A 16,837-nucleotide genomic window follows, 5' to 3' on the forward strand; every position below is an offset into this window, starting at 1 on the left:
CAGAGAAAAAATAAAATAGACGACAGCAAATCAGCTTTCTTACGTTTGATTTTTCAAAAAAAAAAAAGCAAAATTCATGTTGCAACGTAACCCTAATTTATGGTACCTTAACTTTGTCCGGATTCGTATTTACCACCCTGAATACATATTTTCGGCTTTTGAAATAAGCCCTGAAGTAGTTCAAATTTGGAAAAGAAATTACTTTCCTATTATGCATTTCTTAGCAAAACGAGCATGGCCAAGAATGGTAGTGATGCAGTCCAATAAGCATGATCAATGCTCACTTGCATAGCATGTTGGCAGGAAAACTTTAAACTTTTGGACTGTCTGAAACAAAAATATAACCATTAATTCACCAAAATATGGTTTTGATGAGGCGAAACCCCTGAAATATTGGTCATCTAAGATTTTAGCAAAAATAATTGTAACTAGTAACGCCATTACATTTTTTGGCGAGTAAAGGTTGTGTACCGAATTATTCCTTTTAGCCAAGGTAATTGTAACTGTAATCCGTTCCTTTTATTGAGGAACGAATAATGCCCCAGGCCTTTTGCAAGTGCAGGTAAGGCATCCATCCATACTTGCCCATGGGGTAAGTTGATTTTGCAGGAATTTATACCTCAGACACTTTCAGTGGACATCAATGCCGGTCTTCTCGAAGGGTGGAAAAATTTATTGGTATCTTGTGGCCGCTGCTTGCTATTCTTGTCTGCGAATCATTCTTGTTTTTTGTTGCCTGATTTTCTTACCCATCTTACAAATTCAAAACTCTTTAAAAACCATCTGTGGGATGCTTGAGTGTAAATAACAAAGCACAATATTGTTGATACAATGTATCTTTTATTTATAGGATGGAAAGGTACGTTCTTAACCGGCTCCGGAGCCAAGGGGATAGACGGCAGCTGCTTAAGCAAGAGCCTTGGAGGTGACTTGCTCGGCCTTGGCGGCTTGGACAGCGGGCTCATCAACGGGGACGAAGCCAACGTTGGAGTGAGCCATGGGACCGTTGTTAAGGTATCCATGAACACCCGCATATTGCAGGGCAATGCTGTCAAAACTGGAAGAGCCAACTGGGATTCGCTTTACGCCGAAGGGGGCGGCCTGGGCGTTGACATTATGGGCATCAGCTTGTGGGCCAACGTAACCGGTGTAACCGTAATCATGGGCTGCGGCGTATCTGTTCAAACCATGGGTTGCATAACCATAGGGCACACCAGACAGAGAGCCAACGTAACCGAACTGCGGTTTGGCAGCTGCCACACAAACGAATAAGACCTGAAATAAAACACATTGAAGTAAAGAGTTGAACAAGAACAATACCTAGATCTAGATTTGGAAGAGAATAGCGCCTTCTTGAGTGGTCTCCGGTAAAAAGTATACCACCAAGCATGTCCAGTCATTCTTACCAAGAAGTATTTCATGCTAACGATGCAAGAGAACAAGTGGACAAGGTATCCGAACACTTTATTTCCTTTATATTAAAAATATTCATACCTTCCCATTCAAAATATATGCTTGCTCACGCTCTACGCAGGGCAAAAAATATGTTTATTGCACGGCCCATCAGGCACGAATGTTAGAGCAAAATCATTTACTCCCGTTTCTCCAAATTATGTACCGCGTTTCATTATTTGTTTTGTTTTGGACCTCAGGGCCCTGAGTATTAGCATTTTTTTATTATTCTTTTACGGACTCTCTTACCAGGTTAAGACTAAAACGCGCTTACATCTATTATTGAACTTCATATTTATTCTGAATACTGCACTATCCCAAACTTTCGTGACTTTTACCCGATTGGCTTTTTTGCCTAGCTTCTATGCACAACCTCTCATGATGACATCTCTTCGGACTTAAGTCGGACTTTAATATCAAGAATCAATCGAAAACTTGACAAAAAGGAAAATAAATTGGGCTCCTTCAACAGATCATGTTAATAGATTCCCTCAGTGGCTTCGGGGAAGAGATAAACATACGTAATACATGGATAATTGTAATCAATATTGCATGTCACAAAGTTCATGTTTTTAATAATATTAAGAGTTCATCAGACGTGATGAGGATTTTGAAAGAAGACTTTTGTTTTATGAGCACACGAGAAACATGCAGCAATGAATTTCTAACATTGATCGGCGACTTAATTCTTCCCTTGTCAGGAACGTCTGGGATTGAATAAAGTCACCGGATCACTGATAAGCCTCAGTAAAGATTCATAGACTTGCTGGTGCCGTTGTTTTCAGAAGGCATAAAAAAGGACTTTGTAATAATCCTCGCCGTCCGAATAATGCCCATAAAATTGGCCAAGAATGTAATTAAAAATTTAATACAAACGGCAAAAATGCGATGAACCATGCAAAAAATGGAAGAACTGCAACTATTTCTTGTTCATTCTGCTCTTTTGAAATAGCCAGTTGCAAAAAACAACAAAATGACATAGCAAGAAAAGTTCAAGAGTATGTCAAAAAGGGTTCACAAACTTGCTCTTTAAGCAGTCTACTGTACTAAATGACTATAGCAGGCCTTTTTCCTACTTAAAATGCACCATGCAGCTAAAGTCAAAAGTGTGCTAGGTTACTAATAAACTCTTCATTCTATATGTAGCGGGTGCGTCATATAGAACTGGACTGTTAACTCTTTTTGTTCTACTTCCGGAAATAAATACGTTAGAGAGACAAAACGAAAAGAAATGGACAGATGTGGGTTAGGCGAAAAGTGAGTGATAAAAAATAAACTTCAAAACCCAAGTTTAATCACGGCAAATGCCAAATCAAAAAGCCTTTGGTGCTCTTCTCCTCGCGGACATACCCGCATCTGAGGTTTTTGAGCTCACTGGGGTAAGCTGGAGAGCATTTTTGTCATGAAGAAGACTATAAAAGATGATTGTTGAGTCAAAGGATGGGTTGTTAAAGACTTTTGATTCTCAATAGGAATGGGGAACGTCTAGAAGCAAATTCAAAATAAAAATCTGTGGGCGGTGGCGGGTCAGATTGGAATGCTTTAGTTTCCTGTTGGACAAATCATCAAATCCGTCAGCTGGTCCAGTTTTAGGAAGGAGGAAATGCATTTCACGAATTACAGCCAAAGCCTGCAAAACAAAATTGTCCTTTGAAAAAAGACGTGATGGTCACACTCACCCAGAAATATAGGGGGGTTCAACGGGTTCAACTTCCTATTCATCCTCAGCAATTGCTCGGCGTTCCGTCATTATCTAGAGGCATGTATGAACGCCAAGAGCAGGGCAGATTGATAACTTAAATAGATTATTATTGATAACTTAAATAGATTATTGTCGCAAGGGTTCGCAAATGAGGTTTCGACTAAATCGGTTCATTATTGACAGAGATATGACCATTTCAAACTGTTTGGTTCCAAAGTTCAGTTCTTTTTACGCACAAGGTACTTTGAACAAAAGCAGATTTCGTCATGTCAAAACATTTGTACTTAAGTCATGCATCAACTGTGTTGTGCTTACCAGTAAGCATACCCAAGTCCGTGGCATACCACAGGATCGTTTTTTTTTCTCTTATTACATTTCACTCACCCATATCAAATTTGCCATCAACTGACGCAATGTGTTGCTAGGTCTCTTTTGATACAGAAGTGCCAAAAAATAATCCAACAAATAAACCCCATTTCAGTACAGGTTCCACGTTTAATTAAGAGAAAAGAAAAGGGAAACCATGTAGCGCTATGGCAATATTAATATGTTTGGGACTGTATAGTGTTCAGAAAAGGCATTCAAGAGCATTCATGAGCTGTGTCCCAACCCTGATTTTAGACCTAGAATTGACTGTAGAGGCTTAAAGATGTGCCTTAATATGAACAGACCATTGCTCCATTATTGGGTATGTTGAGATTAGCGAGGCTGGTCAAGTTGAGCACTTAGAGGATCTTTTAGTCACAGATAAAGATGCCATCAGGGACTAGCTTGGTCCTAGGTCCCCATCAGTTTCTGATGAGATGCTGATTGGGTTCTTACTCCTATTTTTTCGTACTTGATGGGTTGGATCTTGGATCAGGGCAAGTTTCCCACTTCTCTAAAGCATGCCAAAAAGTTAGCTCGTACTGTTTCGATTTTCGAAGTGTGCGATAAGGCCCATTTCTCTCACTTCGAAGATTTCGAAGGTTTTCGAGAAGATCGTAAAGTTCAAACTTGTAAGGTTTTTTGACATCCATGAAATCATTCCTCCCAGCCAACATGGGTTACGAGCACATTTTAGTACGGTTGACCAACTGATTGAGATTGGGATCCAAGGCAAGGTTCTCGATTGGTTAAAAAGTTTGATTTGTGTTAGGAAGCAATTGATTAAGGTTGAGGGATCCCTAGGTGACATGCATGATGTTAAGTCGGGTGCTCCTCAGGGCTCCATTTCAGGTCCTCTCCTTTTCATCCTCTTCATTGCTCTACTTCAGAAGCTTAGTTTTAAAGTTAGTATCCCTTCTTACGCTGATGAAACAATTATGACGCCATCTGTCAAGGTCAGAGCAGCAGAAAGTGACGGGTCAAATCTCCAGGATAACGAGGAATTCAATTCCCAAACAATTTGACTAATCCATTACACATCATCATCAATTACGTGTTTGCATCCAAACATGCATCACGCTCAATTAGTCACATGTCATTAAACTCATCCACTTGTGCAACCTAAGATTCCACAAGAAATTCAATCCCAGTATGCTCAAAGCCATGAAATCACTTAAAAATCAAACCACCATGAGTTCGTTAAGGAAGATGCGAGTACATCAAAACAATTGCATGGAAAAGGGTTCTGGGTCAGTGAAATAAGCAAAGGTGGGAGATCAACAAAGGGCACAGTAGTGTTATGCCCCAGTGTGGTATGCCCCAATTTTCACAATTAAGAGCTAGGATTAGATCAAGGCGTGGAAGTTATGTGGGATTAGGAAGTTAACTTGATCCCTTATTAGGTGATGATTAAAAAAAAACCTCATGCCTTCAACAAGATCGTGGCCAACCGACACCGTATCATCATTGGGTTTAAGGTTTTCCGGGTTTTTAGACATTTGTTGTCAATAATGAACCCAATTTCTCTGGACTGAGCAATTGCATCTGGTAAATCCCCATTCAATTTAATACCTGATCACTTTTTGAGCTTCTATCGCCAAAATGCAGAACAACGATTCAACTTTCCATAATAGCTTGAATGAAAAGTGCTTTAAAGTCACAAATAATTCCATGTTTTTTTGAGAAGAACTGACGTAGGATTTCTCGTGGCAAATTCGTTCCTAGGACAAGCATGTCTTTTGGTCCAATAGACTGTGATCCTGTAAGTCGACATAAATTATTATTGTTTGTTTATTGTGATGTTTCGTACATCTTATTGATCAACTTTCGGGTTAAAGGGGATGGCAGACATCATTCGGCGTCTCCAGAAGAATGACTGAATGGACTCGAACGTGGTCGGTGTGGAAAGTGGGATGACGTTGTCCATGAGGGTGAAACGACATCCCTTAAAACGAGATCCCAATGTTATTGGGGATATTCGGTAAGGAACCAGGTTCTTCAACCATATCTCAACCGGATACGTGGAAGTTAAGAAGTGAACCATGTCATTGTTTGAGGAGAAAGGCACAACCAGATATCGCTTGAGATATTTTGCAAAGGTCGCGTTCGTGGTGTCCCAGGCATTTTTAGATATTGTACCAGAAGTTCATACTGGAAAGCCATACTCGTATAAAGGTAAGATGCAAGTCTGAAAGACTCGCAAAACAAGGAGAAGAGGAAGGTTGGGGAGGTCATGAGTGGGGAAAAGGAAACCGATCTTGGCTCAGCTGTGAGCTGAAGGTGACTTTAAGGTACTTAAACTCACTCTCTTGATGACTTGGCATCCATAGCACAAAGAGGACGGGGGAAGTCTACCCCTATGGAATACCAGTACTTTTGATATGATGGCGTTGACGGTTAGATTGCTTTTTTAGGTTGTATCTTTGGAGATCATTGAGACGGCGTTGATGGTCTTCATCCGAGCATCCTCAAATGCATAGGTCATCTGCATACATCATGTATGAGACCTCTGGGTTGTTCAGAGACACACCCTCATAGTTGAGATATTGAGAAAGATCACTTAAGAAGAGGCTGAATAAGGTAGGGGAGCATAGGTCTCCTTGGAGCACACCATTGCTTGAGCGAAATGCTGATGAACACCGAGATCCAGTTCGTATGTAGAGGTGTGTATCTCATAAAATGTTGAAAAGTAGGAGGATGAATTGGTGCGTTACTCCAAGGAGTTGGAGCTTGTGCACGAGTTGGACTTGTCGATCAAGTCAAAGGCCTTTTTGAAGTCAATAAATGCAACATAAGTTCATTGCTTTAAGCACAATCTTTGGAGGACCACCTCCCGTAGCAGTGTGGTTGCCCCGACTGAACCTCTTCCTTTCACAAACCCGAATTGCAGATCGGGAAGAAGTTTTCTTTCCTCCACAAAATTAGTGAGTCTTTGATTCAGGATGTGGGATAGGACTTTTATAAAAGGGTCTTGTATGACAATAGATCGATAATTGCTCGGATCTATCCTTATCACCTTCTTCATCAAAGTCTGATATCAATAACTTTGACTAAAGTGCTCAAAAGAGAGAGTATCGTCATGTTTAATGTTTTGCACCGTTGAGTGTGTTATGAAGAAGCCAGGTAGGTCAGATGTAGTAATTTTCATTTTAGATCTCTAATGACATATTCTAGCCGTTTGATTTTCTGAAATATTGTATTGAGAATAGAATTAGAGAGGAACCAAAATATTTGGAACTATGTAAAATGTCTCTATCCATAATTCAACTAAATTGCTTTTCGTTTAGGAAACAGTTAGTTATAACCTTGCAATACATATTCAATAGTGTTTTTCATGACTAAGCTTCCGAAAAGAAGTTGCCTCTCAGCCAAAATAATTATCTTGAAAGTTGAGAAACATGGGCAAAAAATGGAAAGAGTTGTGGACATGGGCAAAAAAAGGTGTAAATATGCAGGGAAAATATTCAAGTGGGGAAAAGGTCCTTTTTGGGCTATTTGCTGAATTTTTATGTGTTACAAACTCTAGGCACCCAATTCTACTTATTAGGTTATCTATTGAGTTTGCAAAACATTAACATCATTTTTTTTTGTAATTTTAGGCATTATGACAAGATACAATTGATACACATGTCATCGTAAACAAGTGACTCTCTTCTGGAGCCTATTTTACTGTTTTTGCTGCTGAAGGTGTTTTTGTTCGCAAAATAATTTTGGGCTGGATCAAACCCATGACAACATAACAGATGTACCTGAACTGCCGCTCTCTTTTTCTCGCAGACTTTCCCCAAACAAAAAAATAGGGAACTGAATTTGATATTCAAATTTCTTGGTAGACCAAATATGTATTGGATTGCATCCTTTGCAGCAGTTAGTAAAGCCAGTGAAAACCAAAACCAAAAAGAAATTGCTGAAAAATTCTGGCTGAAGATTTAATTCTTCATCAAATCATGCAACACAGAAGTAAAAACAAAGGTCCCAAACAAGGATCAAGGAATAAAGAAGGAAGCAGAAATCATGCCAGCAATCTTTCTTATTCAGATTAATGTTCGGATTCTGTTCTCTCCATATCAACCAACTTCTAAAAGGACGAGACAGTTTGAGCCATACAAGTTAAAACAAGGGTTAGCAAGTTCCACTGTTTCCGCATGAAAAAGGAATTCAACCAAGGAAATTTTTTTGCAAAAGGTTTATGAACCTTTCACTCCACAACACATGTGGTGTTTCTTTTCGACACATCACTGACCATACGAATCACGTCCTCAAGACAGGAAAGTAAATATCTAGCCATTTGTGAAGACAAAGAACATTCCACATATCAGATTTGGTTTCAAATGGTTTCGAGTGAAAACCATGCTTTGAAAATCGATTCTCATGAAAAAAACTGTTAATTCAATAGCGCAGGCGTTCTTTGCAGGAAGTTTATTCAAGTTCTGATTTCAAAAGGTCAATATGGTCAACACTTTCATGTGTTTTTCTTGCAAATGAATTCGATACTAATAGAATAGTGCACGGACTTCTAGAGATACTGCAAAACGAGCCTCCCGCCAAATCGGCCTGCTCTTGGTATTAGCGACTCTGAGCCACTTCTCAAAAAAAAAGTAGAAAATAAGAAACGTAGATCTCATCAATAATAGACAAGTCTCTCTTATATCTTTTCATTGTAAAGTGGTTCGTTTCAAAGATATGGTGTCAAAAGTTTATGTAGCTGACCATGAGCAGACCGAAAATTCGAATTTTATGTAGTGTTTACTTCATAACTTTGACCATATCTCCTGGGTCCCCTAAGCATAGCTTTGGGCTTAAACTTGGCCAAGTGCATCTATTAAACAATATCTTGTGGTCGTATTAAGTGTATATTTTGAATAAAGCGAACGGTTTAGGAGATAAGCAATTTTGGCATCCGTTCGCAGTTCATATCTCTAGAAGTCCGTGACTAGTACTACCTGAAATGCGTTCGCCATTTCATGTCCTCATGTGAGAAAAACACGTTCAAGGTGTCTTGACCGGAGTTACCAAAGCCGTTATTCTCAGGCAGCCTTGACCAAATTTCTCAAGGATAATTCGAACTGGTCTGACGTGTTTGTTTCGTACAATTGAAGGCCGGAACAACTTCCCCAAAGCTCCAAACGTTAAGTGGTCAGAAGAAGGTTGTATCCAAACAAATCAAATTTCGCTGCATAGTAATTAGTTATCACTTTTCATGGTCTCATGTTTGGCCCTTCAGCGTTGTATTCACTCAGGTCTATTGCAGGCTAAGTACCAGACCAGTCTATGCATTGAAAAAGACCTTATCATGTGTACTCATAGTAATTATACATTACAAAAAAAATGGATAAAAGAGCAGCTTAGGGGCCGCGAATTTCTGCTCTTATATTCGATGAGGCAGAACTGACGACAGAAAACACCTTTTTAAGTTATGATTAGACATAGTTTTGCGGTCCAAACGAATTGCAGCCGAAAAATGGAGAAAAATGAAAGAAAATGCAAGGAGGACAGTTTGTTGGTTGTATTTTTACGCACCAAGTACGTCTTTAATTCGTCACAGAATTACACACTGGCTATGAAGTTATGGCTAAGAACCGTATTGATCTTGACTTGAGTCTGTGAATTCATGAAGCAGGAGTCTCCGGCGGACAGTTGTCCAGCTTTCCGTTGTCTCACTGAGTGCGGGAGGTCCTCGTCACTTTCCTCCTCGTCCAGGTCATCATCCTGGTGGTCCTCAGCGGCCAGATCATCCTGAAACTCGTCCCTGACTTTGTTAGTGATGTCCTCGTCAGTGGCTGGCCTGCAAACAGGCAGATCGGCGTCCACGTCATTCCCTGGGAAGGGGGCAACAGTGGCGTCTTCTCGGTCCTCCTCCTCCTCTAGCCCGACAACCATCCCACACTTGGTCCAGCAATTCCTGATAGAAGATGGCTTGATCTTGCTCCAAGCCTCTTTGAGCAACAGACTCCATCGAATTGCTGGCCATCAAGCGAGCCGTACGGAAATTCAAGCATCTCCTCAACGGCATTCCACCAGCATCACTCCACGTCTTGACGGACCACAAATCCATCACATTTGCCTTCCGTCGGGACCCGGCAGCTCAAGAGTCTGATTGTGTGGCCCGTACGCTAATTGAAATCAGCGAAGTGGTCTCTGATATCCGTCATTTAGAGGGAGGCCGAAATGTTGTTGCCGATGCCCTCAGTCGGAACCTGCCTCTGCAACACTACGGCATTGGAAGTATTGCCTACTCACCGCTAGTGGATGCCGTGGCAGCGGCTCAGACAACCGACCCGGTGCTGGTCTCTAACCACCTCCCTTTTGATGAGTAAGATATAATGGACAACGGTACTCCGCTCCTTGTTGACACCCGGTTTGGTCTCTGCCGGCCCTTAGTCCCAGAACCATTTCGCCGTCAGGTGTTCGACACATTCTATGCGCTTGCCCATGCCGGCATCAAGGCAACAAAAGTCCTGGTTGCAACTAATTATTCATGGCCCATTCTAGGAGTATATGTTGCTTGGATGATTGCCAACTGTCAGGATTGCCTGGCCTCCAAGGTTCAGCGGCATAACAAGCCCCAACTGCAAGCTTTTCCCGCATCTATTGCCAGGTTTGCCAACTTCCATGTGGACTTGGTCGGCCCGCTTAGCCCAGCAAATGGGATGGTCTATATCTTTACAGTGATCGATCGGTTAACACGTTGGCCAGAGGCCATTCCTCTCCCAGATGCTAGTGCTCCAACTTGTACTAGGGCTCTCTTTGAAAATTGGACTGCCCGTTTTGGTCTGCCATTGGCAATTTTTAGTGATCGTGGCCGCCAGTTCACCTCCAATTTATGGACATCTATGGCCGTCTACCTCGGGTACGACGTGCGTCAAACCGCTGCTTATCATCCGGCTTGTAATGGGATGGTTGAGCGCTTTCACAGACTATTGGAAGACAAACTTGCCTCCTCCACTGGGGACTGGACAGCCCTCCTACCCCCTATTCTCTTGGGCCTTCGAACGCGGTAAAGTCAGATCTGGGGTTCAGCCCTGCCCAATTAGTCTTTGGTGCACCTGTTACTCTCCCCGGAGCGTACTTTTCTCGCCCGCCAACGCCCCATTTTACGGGGACGGACGAATTCGTTTGACAACTCAGGAAAGCTATGGATGGCCATGTCTTCAGCCCTGCAGCTTGGCACCGAGACGTCGACAGAGACTCCTTTTTGCTCAAAGGGATGCAAACTGCAACACATATCTGGGAAAGAGATGATTCCACCAATCTCGACAAGAATGGAACTGAAGACACTGACTCCATCGGACGACTGAAACCTGCATTCGGGCCCCTCGCCATTTTACACCCTACCAAGAACCTTACGTGACTACCTCCCTGACCCGATTTTTGCACCTTTGGTTGTTCTTTCTCCTATAACCGCTTTTGTTTGCTTTTCTTTTCGTGTTTTTTTTGTTTTTATTTTTTTTGTACATAGTTCCTTGACGGAACTGGGGGAGAGTTATGTAGGGTATCACCCTGAATGAAGATGAATAAACAGTTGAATACTAGATCGAACCACGTGCGGACGTCTCCAACCTTACTACTACCAAAGGTGCTATGACAAAAGGATGTTCAGGTTATCTGGTCCATGAAGAGGCATAAAAAAGAGGAAGATACAAGAGGCTTGCTAATTGATAAAGCATGGTATCTTTCTTTACAAAGTTAATTGCTTTCAAATCGTCATATAAATCGTCAAATCGTCATATTCGTTGCCCCGCTTCAAAAGCTTAGTATCACTGCCAGTCTCTCTTCTTATGCTGACGATACAAAGTTAGTTTCTGGTAGGAATGGCCAAGATTCCAGTAGCCTTGCAAAGGACTTAAATCGAATCTACTCTTGGGTAACTGAGAGTAATATGACCCTGAACGGAATGAAATTCCGCTCAATGACATTTGGGTCAACTCCTTTAAATATTCCACTCGTAGATAATGGAGGTAAAGATATTGAGCAGGTCTCATCTATGAAAGATCTAGGTGTAGTCCTCCAAAATAATGGAAAGTTCGATGAGCATATCCAGCTGAAGGTGGGTAAGGCTTTTCAAATGTGTGGTTGGATATATCGCACGTTTAAGTCCAGAGATAGCATCACGATGCTAAGTCTGTACAAGTCGATTGTCCAGCCACATCTTGAATACGCCTCACCCATTTGGGCTCCAATGAGTTCAGCAGGTTTGCAAAAGGTCGAGCAAGTCCAAAGATGTTTCACTAGGAACATCACAGGAATAGAGAGCTCTCGTATTGGGAAAGGTTAGAACGGTTGGGATTGTACAGTACTCAGAGAAGGTACGAAAGGTATCTGATATTGTACGTTTTCAAAAGTATCCATGAGCTTTGTCCCAACCCAGGGTTAGGGTCAATTCTAGTGACCGTAGAGGCTTAATGTGCGTTTTGAGAGCACCTTCAAGTCTTCGAGAATCCAGGCTAGTTCGAACAATGAAGTCCACATCTCTTCTTTCTCGGCTCCTTCATTGTTTAATTTGCTTCCCTCTAATATCCGTAAGGAATACGTAGGCCTTGTTGATCCGGTAGCATCTTTCAAGTCAGACTTGGACAAATTTTAGATAGCATTCCAGATCAACCCTACATTCAAGGATTAGCTCGGTCTGCCAACTCAAATTCGTTGGTAGACCAAATATCATATAAAAATTGAAAGGTAATAAATAGACGAATTATAATCTTTCATTTTAATAGTACTGGGGATTACATTCCCTGTAGCGGTTAGAAAAGCCCGTGAAAAACCAAACCCCCCAAAAAAAAAAAATCTAAGCCTATACCATATCGTTAAATAGATCTAGACGTGTGTTCTTGAAATGTGTTGATCCAAATGTCCACGCTTATGGCGCAGCCTTTACAGTAGAACTTGATAAGAGGGGGTCAAAAGAATACTTTTTGAGGGTTAAATTAAGTTTTGAACTAATGTAGTCATTTCGATGCAAAACCACTCTTCTCGAATTTTGACCATAAAGTCACCTAAAACCGAATATTTTGAGAGAAATTGAAGGGGTTTTGTTGTAATTTGGCAAAATATAGAAGAATTACTGTACATTCCAAATGATTTTTTGTATATGAAGTTTTGCTGGTTCATAATTTTGCCGATTGTTTTATTCTCTTGAAAAACGCAATAAAGCGTTCCGTTTTTTTCTTGCATGACCAATGCAATATACAGAACTTCATCCAAGGGCAACTCAATTCGCCAATGTAACTGCCATGGTGGATCACACTTTTAAGTTGAAGAATTATCAATATTCTCCCGCAAAGATTGCATTTCATTTCGAGTACAGGGTGGCTCCAAACGCTGGGAACAATCTGCAATTTGAGTCCTTGGCATGGGAACGATACTATTGGTCTTCATAACGTAGTTTGATGACAACTTAGTCCCGCAGGGCTCTTCAAATTGAGGACAACAAAAGTACTTTCGAATTTCGACCCTAAAGTCACATAAAAAAAGATTTTGAGAAAAATTGAAGGGGTTTTGTTGTAAATTGGCAAAATTTAGAAGAACTGCGTGCGAAATGAATTTCTTACATATCATTTTTCCCGAAACAACCGAAGAATGAAAATGAAAAAAAACATTTGTTTCGATGTTGCAATGCTTCTACTTCTAGCGAGCTTCTTTATTTGGACCATCTCCTCTTAAAAATGTACAGTGATTTTTTATGACTTATGGTGTAGATTGTCTGTACACCATTGACTTAGATTATCAAACAATGCTGATATTGATTTTACAAACCATTAATGATTTCAAGTTGCTTCAAAATATATATCACACTTTGAAGTTGTAGAAATGAATCTGCTTTGAAATTCAATTTTATTTGAATTCAAGACAAGACAACCCAAAGAGCAAGAGGTGCGTGCAAAACAATATTGAAACAATTCATGCATTAAAGACCACCAAAAAAATTAAATAACCAACCAAATTACATTTTCTTTAACTTTTATAACTTACCTTCACGCTTTCGTGAAACGTACAGGGTGCGTAGAAAATGCGGCACTCTACTGTTTTGCAAATCCGCGTCTGCGTGTAAAGAAGAGAAAAAGTAAGTTATATTGAACACTGATGCTACTAAAGCTTAGCCTAATATTTGTGGTTAAAATTTTTAAGGCCCAGTGTCTTGAAAAATGGATCTTTTAAAATGAAAAATTTGACATCTTTTCAAACGAATTTGGCATTCCATTCTATTTAGTTTGTTCTAGGAATGCTTCAGCTAGCATACGCTTTCACTTGCTTGACGCATTAGATCTTTAACATTGATACATTTATCAAATTAGTGCATTTTTCCTGGATTTATGTGCTGATTCAGACAAGAGGGTCCTCAGGGGGACCTGGCTTGGAGACCAAAGGACGAACAGACGCTCTGCATTTTTCTTTGGCTTCCTTCCTCTTTAAACTCCTTAAACTCCCTGCCTGACTTGTCTCTTTGGATTTAACTCGCAACTTTCTGTAGTTCAGATCTTGACCCTTAGATTAAAGGACAATAAAACCAACAGAAAAGCACCATGGCGGCCAGATTATCGAGATTTCTTCTCACCTAAAAGACATATATTTGTCGATCTATTCAAAAGATATTTGCAGAAATATAAATTTTCGAACTTTGTACGCACCCTGCATTTCGACTTATCTTCAGAACTTAGAGACCAATTATTGTGACGAAAATCATTAACCAATTTTCCGATCCGTATTGATATGTGTTGGAACTTATTTATGTACTATGCGTCAAACTTTAGTAAGGTGAAAAATATGGCAACGCGTTGAAGTCTCTTGAAATGAAATTAGATAAGCAAAGTCAAGTCTATTTGAACTTATGAATCGCATTTCGTCATGGTTGGATTAGAAAAGTGATTTGTTTTCTCACCATTTGCGTAGATGGAAAATATAAATATATAGCCTCTCCACAATTGGACAGCAAATAAGTAGGGGATGCATTACCGTAGAACAATATATTTTTTGAATTGAGCTAAAAAAAATCGCGATTCACACTTATTTCTTTTTAGTGTCCTTCTAAGTCTCCATTATCACTGCGGTTTATTTATTAAAAAATTGAATTTACTTCATGACACTTTAAACTTTTATAAGGGATATAAAGTGATGCAAACTACCGCAAAAACAAACGCAAATGAAGTGACTCAATGAAGCAAAATTAAAGACAACGTACTCAGCCAACCTGCACCATGCTTGGATAAAATTTGTCAATTATTTCAAATCACCACCTTGTTCCCACAAACAGAACTTGGATATTCAATTGCGATAACAATACGGTGTAAAACAACACGATAAACGACACTTCTTTGGATTTCGTAACACAACTCTTCGGTTTATTAAAAATTTATTTAATTCACGGTGCGATTTTGTGGCGACGCTTGTGTGTGTCTTCCTCCATAGGAAACGACGACAAAGCCCAAAATTTGTAGGGGTGCCCAACTTAAATTTTCCTCGCTTTTCCTTCACCTTACAGGCATAATTCTTTGATCCTCATCTCCTTCGCTTCCCAGACAATATTTTGTATTGACTTATTTGTAGGGAGGCTTCCATTTTTCAGGGCAAGGTGGCCGTTTACACATTACTCGGCCTTCAACTTTTTTAGTCGCGACGTTCTCGCTTTTAAAAGCGACGAGAAAATGATAACCACTAGCAACAAAAATCATGACCCTGAGACTGGGCTCCTAACCATTTCCTTGCAATCGAACTAAAAGTAGGCAAGTTGCACAGCAACAGTTGGTCTCAATGCAAGTCAAAACCAACCCATTTCGTCAAACTTTTATGAAGATTAAATGTGATTGTGTCCCTCTTAGCAGTAATTGCCAATATTTTTTTAAACGATTTTTCGGATTTTCCACTGATACAGGGGATCCTCGGTAAAAAAATAAAAGGCATGAATTGCCCACGGGTTAGTGGGCAAGGTGGGCGAAAAAAAAGGGTCATGCGAAAATGATGTAGGCGAAAGATCATGGTAAAATATCTAGTCCTGCAATGAATTAGAATTGGCAGATCCAGATAAGCCTTGTACGTAAGGCTGACATGGTATTGTGTTTAAAAACTTTTCTAGGTCGGTTATAATTTTGTGTGTTGTTTCATACGTGTCGTTCTTGCTTAATTATTTATACTTTTGCGGACTTCTTTACCCTCCTGAAAATGGAATTCTCGACAGTTCGAGACGCTGATCTTATTGTATTACTTAACTTTATATTCATATAACATCTGATTCACCAATGAATTAGAGTTGGCACTTCTGGCAAGAATCTGGCAGAATTAACAGGCCGCTTTGCTTTAGTTGCCAAAATACGTCGAAAAAATGGTTTTAACCTTTCACTTCATCGATGGCATATAAAAAAGAAATACTCAGTTTCCAAAACAGCACAAAGTAGGTCTAGTTATAGGCATAATATGCGTTCCAAATATCACAAGGTCACCGAACCATTCAAAGTATGATGGCCCTGAGCTGCTAATTTCATAAATTTTAATTTGGCATTCTTATTCTGAAAATGACTGAAATACGTCACTTTTGCAAAAAAATCCTTAATTTCAGGTTAGTTTAGATCAGAGTTGCAAAAGAGTTTTGAAACATCAAGGTATGGCTGTCTAGAAACTGTCCCGAGCATTATTTATGGCAAATGTTGACAAAATAGATATTAATGAAACTAAATTGGCTGACTATGTGTGCTACGTTTACAAATTACCACTATTTAAAAGGTTGAGGAATTGCAACATAAACCCTGTAGGGGCACATTAATTGATATTCGCTACTGCCAAATTTAGTTTAGTAATGGCTTCCTGTGGCGTTGAGTCAACAGTATTCAGTACTATTACTAGGAAAATCAAGAAAATATATACATACAATCGCACAACTCTGCGTTAATATGCGTCAATCTAGAAATTAAACTATGATTGATAAATTGGAGTTCTCGATTTTTCAAGCACTTCAACATTCATTTATCCCTTTCTTGCATAAGATCCTTGAAACCAGGTCGTGCCACCTCCCTAAGATCTGAATAGAACATGGACAGTTGCTTGAAGATTGAACCTTGGTGCTACAGAACTCTAAGAGGTAAAGTTGTTCAGGCTCTTCACCTTTATCCAGAAAACTCTTTGACCCTAATCCATTCACACAGAACAGAACGAGAACCATTCGTAAACAGCAATACGTATGTCGTACCTAACGAAAAAATGAACCATATGATGATTAGTCCGGATGGGCCTGTGAAACTGAAACCTCCAACCTCAGCAAAGAAAAGAGAAGGAATCGCACATTTTTACAACTGTAAGCTAGATCGTGACCTACACCATCTCAATCGGACG

General features: G+C 40.1%; 1 protein-coding gene across 1 annotated transcript; it reads right to left on the reverse strand.

Annotated features, from left to right (window-relative positions):
- Positions 1-820: 820 nt before the first annotated feature.
- Positions 821-1,465, reverse strand: LOC131885089 (uncharacterized). Its single transcript, XM_059233023.1, has 2 exons — positions 1,407-1,465; positions 821-1,275 (listed from the first exon to the last, which is right to left on the reverse strand). Exons 1-2 carry the CDS (start codon positions 1,419-1,421, stop codon positions 907-909), a joined length of 384 nt encoding a protein of 127 aa, XP_059089006.1. The 5' UTR covers positions 1,422-1,465; the 3' UTR covers positions 821-906.
- Between the last annotated feature and the right edge of the window lie 15,372 nt (positions 1,466-16,837).

The sequence above is a fragment of the Tigriopus californicus genome, chromosome 8 (genome assembly GCF_007210705.1).
Source record: "Tigriopus californicus strain San Diego chromosome 8, Tcal_SD_v2.1, whole genome shotgun sequence".
Classification (NCBI taxonomy): Eukaryota; Metazoa; Arthropoda; class Copepoda; order Harpacticoida; family Harpacticidae; genus Tigriopus; species Tigriopus californicus.